The sequence below is a fragment of the Berghia stephanieae genome, chromosome 15 (assembly GCF_034508935.2).
Source record: "Berghia stephanieae isolate SIO BIC M18660-M18661 chromosome 15, UCSD_Bste_1.3, whole genome shotgun sequence".
NCBI lineage: Eukaryota > Metazoa > Mollusca > Gastropoda > Nudibranchia > Aeolidiidae > Berghia > Berghia stephanieae.
In genome coordinates, this window is record NC_088374.1 from 26575367 (window position 1) to 26580366 (window position 5000).

Below are 5000 nucleotides of genomic sequence, written 5' to 3' on the forward strand. Positions count from 1 at the left end.
TAAAAACAAATTTCTTGCAAATTTTGCTGTTTTTACCTTGCATAATTTGGGATTTTGCTTGCAAAACTTTGGATTTTTTTGTGTGCAAAAAACCGCCATGTCAGACAAGCGGGAAAAGGAAAATTATAATATAAGTAGTGGGGGGAATTTGTTTTTTTTTTAAATATACGCTAGGCGTTGCATCCTTGGGTAAGGCACATTGCTCAGGTTGTTTTGGGTATGAGTACCTGGCTACAGGCAGTGATGGATATTGTCAATGTATTTCCAAAAATGATTTTATTGAGACTTACACAGCAATTCCTGTTCCTTGGGGTAGATCATTCGATCTGAAAATAGAAACAAAAAAAAAAATCAAAATCAAAATCAGCGGGATTGTGTGCGGCTACAATGTGGTCTAGCGGTATGACACTCGCTTTCGGATCGGAAGGTCCTGGGTTCGAGCCTCGCTCGCTCGCTCGGCGCATAGTTGAGTCCTTGGAGAGGCTTAGCTCACATTCTCTCAGCGTACTCAGGTGTAAAATGAGTGCCTGGCCATTAACACAGCATTGTCTCTGTCGGAAATAAAATTGTAATATCGCCTAACAGGCGTCATGTCATGTCCCTTCCTAAATGTGACTTACCGCCTCAAAACGGTATTATGTCGGAACGGCCCATATGTTTAAAAGCCGAATTAAATGTTAAACTGGTCAAATAAATAAATTGTTGGCATTAGCACCCTAAAATATGGTATCCATTCTCCTAAATAAAACATACACACTCAACAGAAGTCTGATGTTTCTGGGTATAAATTCAATTTTCAACATCTTAACCATCCCGACTTAATACCGTTTGAGGCGAAGGGTGGCAAATGTTAAATGTTGCTGTAAACCAGGGACCCTTTGTAAAGCGCTTTTGAGCACGTTTAGTAGATATTGCGCTATATAAAAGCTTAATTAGAATAAGAATTGTGGGGACTCGAGATTGCGTGGTGTTCATGTTATGTTGTTTATGATTCTCAGTATGGATGTGTGGCTCGGGGCACTGAGCCTCGTCTCGTCACTAAAGGCAAGCGATGTTAAGCGTAGTCAGTGGCCGTGTGGGTGACCTGATTGCGGAAAATCCTGGTCGTGTTGTTAAGTAAGTCCTTGGGTAAGGCACTTTATACGTATTATTATTCCCCACTCAACTTAGGTGTGAATGAGTACTAGCTATTGACAGTGATAGATAATGTAAGAGTGGTAGTACAAAAAGGACGCCATACAGGAGACTGGTACTGTATAAATTGGAAATATGGTTCCATTGGCTTGCTGTTGGGGGGGGGGGGGGGAGTAAAATGAATTATGGTGAAGTGCATTGAGCATAGTAAATCCTTGGAACTGCGCTATATGAATGTTCATATTTATTCATTTATTTATATATTTAAAGTCTGATATATTCTCACTGTTTTTTTTTAAATTGTTATTTTGTTGTTGTTTTTTTTTTTTTAATATGCATTATCTGACCTAAACTCTAAAAATAACATTATGTGGGGTGAATGAGAGGCCGATGATTATAAAGTCACAATCATCATTTTATGAAATTTGAGATTTTCCATAGCAATACGCTTCAACAGTCGTAACGTCACTTCCCTCGTATTGACGTATGATAACTTAGTAACTGGCTCTAAACTATCGGAACAATAGCGGACACCCTTATGAAATATTTCTTCTACGAGCATAAAAGCGTATCCAGGGAAAAATAAAAACCCATTATAAATCTGATCATGTTTTGACTTTTACACATTCTGATCACAAGACATATGAAAAGTTCTAGCCAGCATGAAGAATATAGAGTACCGATTTTCTTTGTTTAGAACCACGATGGCCGCCGTTGCTGGGCGACGTGACATCAGACTACCGAATCCTATAATTTGAAAAGCGAATATCTATGTGTCAGTGGCTGGATGGGCGACATGATCGTCGAAAAGTCTGCTACAAATTACACAGGCTTGGGTTTAACTTGACTTCGTTATGGTGTAAAATAAATATTATTTCTTGTATTGCAATTAACTGGAAGTTCGTATTTCTCATCAAATGAAGAACTAAGAAATACCGCAGTGCCCTCCGTACTAAAGTCACAACAAGATCTTGACAGCCTCAAAACTCTGGCCCAGGACCGTGACCAATGGAAACAATTAACAACATGGACGGATAGAGCAGCTAAACTTATCGAGCATGACTGAATCACACAATTCTCAGCAAGCGTCATTCGGACTGCGAAACTTACTACTACTACTACTACTACTACTACTACTACTACTACTACTACTACTACTACTACTTCTACTACTACTACTACCACTACTACTACTACTACTACTACTACTACTACTACTACTACTACTACTACTACTACTACTACTACTACTACTACTACTACTACTACTATTTATTTATTTATTCTAAATTCACTGTTCTAGGGTGTCACTCACTTGGTCTGGAGTTGACCTTCATCATGAGGATATTCTGAGCTGTATCTGGAAAGAAAGAAAATGAAAGGGGATGAATTGAAGTACGACAATACAATCATTGTCTGCAGAGAGTAACTTTGTCGCTGATGACAATATTATACTGAATTATGCTCAGTTTGGTAAATAAATAAATAAATAAATAAATAAATAAATAAATAAATAAATAAATAAATAAATAAATAAATAAATATACAAAAAAATAGAAATAGAAGGAACAATGCTGCTGTACGCTGTTAAAATAAAACCAAATCCACACACACAAAAAAAATAAAATAAAATGAAATAAACAAAAACAAACAGACAAAAAACAACCAAAAAAAAAAAACAAAAACAAAACAAAAACAAAAAAACAAACAAACAAAAACAAACCGTAATTAAAATTTTGGCCAGAAAACTAGTCATTCAAATTTATATCAATCGATGAAAATGGCCTTCGTCGGCAAAAAAAAAAACAACAAAACAACAACAACAAAACCCCCCAAAAAACACTCAAAGCTGGGGGGACCCTTGAAGACTTTGTAAGTCCCAGGTTTGAGAATATTTGCCAAGATGAGGCTCATTTAACTCTTTCAGCGGTGAGGCTATAATATTCACATTTCCGTCACAAAATGGCTGACACCTGATTGAGGCAGTATGAGAATGACAAGCTAAGACACATCGACATTCGAATTCGGCGCAAAATCTCAATAAAAATGCCACCCCCCCCCCCTCCCCCCTAAGGCCAATTGAATGTTCTGATTGGAAGAAATGATACCACGTTTATGAGTAATTCTCACTTAACTGTATTATCCAGACTAAAAAAGTTCATGGTTACACAGAGTTTTGTGTATTGGTGCATTATACTTCCGGATGGCAATGTTGTGAGCTTCTTAGCAAGGCGCATCCTATTTATTGATCTCACAACATTGCTATCCTGAAGTATAATGCACCAATACACAAAAATATGTGTAACCTTTACAGTTTATAGTCTGGATAATACAGTTAAGTCAGAATTACTCATAAAAGCGGATGGCAAAAAATAACGAGTGATCGTCATCTTCATTCTATCTATAGACACTGACCTTTGACACTATCTGGAACGCTTCCGTCATAGGGGAATGGAGGCACCCAGTTGTAACCTGTAGATGGTAGAGGTCAAACATCATCATCATCATCATCATCATCATCATCATCATCATCATCATCATCATCATCATCATCATCATCATCATCATCATCACCATCATCATCATCATCATCATCATCATCATCATCATCATCACCATCATCATCATCATCATCAACAACAACAACAACAGTATACTTATCATTGTCTACGTCATAAATATTTTTTTCTAAACCTATTGACATCAATTTTTGTTTTTTAAAATTTGCTCTTCCGCCACGACGTCATAAGATATCGTCGCCTAGGCAGGCATTTCACGAAGGAATATAGAGATAATTCATCAAACAAGATGCCTGATGTCAACAGGAATCGCCCATGTTTTTCCAATTGAGCAAAATGGGGGTTAATAATCTTGCCTTTGGGAAAAAACCCCCCACGAAAGTGTCACCAAAGGTTATATTCATTCTCATCCGTCCAACTAGTTGAGATCACTATCACTATAGTAACAAATAAAATCTCCCTTAAATTGCATCTGCTGGTTTGATTTGAGACGATAGCTAACGAATAGGCATACATTATATGTATATATCGGGCTTCTATATAGCGCAATATCCACAAAATGTGCTCATAGCGCTGTACAAGAAGTCCCTGGCCAACAGCAACACTTAACAGTAGGACAGTAGACGATTTGTTTTCTATTAATTTGATAGCTCGTGTAGAACTGAAAGATAATTAATTAATCAAGAGTAGTTTCTTTTTTTCCCCATCCCATTTTCTTCCTTTTTGCTGGCGCTGATATGACATTACATTTGTTACAAGCGCCGTGAAACACTTAAAAACAAACTATATCTAATACCTTTCTCTTTCAAGAACTAAGTATATGGATTTTTAGGAAATTTAATCGCAAATTTTTGCAAATTCTTAGCAAATTTTGCTATTTTTAGCTTGCAAAATATGGGATTTTTAAAGTTTTTTTTATTTGAAAAAAAAAAAAAAACAAAAACAAAAACAAACCGCCATGTCAGGTTTAATACTCTTCAACAGTCGTAACGTCACTTCCTTCCTAATGACGCATGGTAACTTAGTAACACTGGCTCTAAACTATCGGAACAATGGCGGACGCCCGTATGAAAGATTTCTCCGGCGAGCATAAAAGCGTATCCAGAGGAAAAAATAACAACATAAATTTGATCATGTTTTGACTTTTACACATTCTGATCACAAGACATATGAAAAGTTCTAGCCAGCATGGAGAATAAAAAGTAATGATTTTCTTTGTTTAGAACCAAGATGGCCGCCGTTGCCGGGCCGCGTGACATCAGACTACTGAATCCAATTGATTAGCCGGTTGATGGTTGTCATTGTTACTTACGGGGTGTCGTGTCGGGGAAGTACAAGGCCTCTATC

At 37.0% G+C, this 5000-nt stretch overlaps 1 protein-coding gene across 3 annotated transcripts in view; it reads right to left on the reverse strand.

Annotated features, from left to right (window-relative positions):
* LOC144960577 (uncharacterized) overlaps positions 1-5000 on the reverse strand; it is a 33795-nt gene that overhangs the window by 3814 nt on the left and 24981 nt on the right. For all 3 annotated transcript variants that reach the window (XM_078893791.1, XM_078893792.1, XM_078893794.1), the window contains 4 exons: positions 4966-5000; positions 3550-3606; positions 2450-2494; positions 291-326 (listed from right to left, as the gene is read on the reverse strand). The exon at positions 4966-5000 is cut by the window's right edge and continues 10 nt beyond it. In XM_078893791.1, coding sequence (XP_078749917.1) covers positions 291-326; positions 2450-2494; positions 3550-3606; positions 4966-5000 — 173 coding nt within the window. The remainder of the gene's footprint in view (positions 1-290; positions 327-2449; positions 2495-3549; positions 3607-4965) is intronic.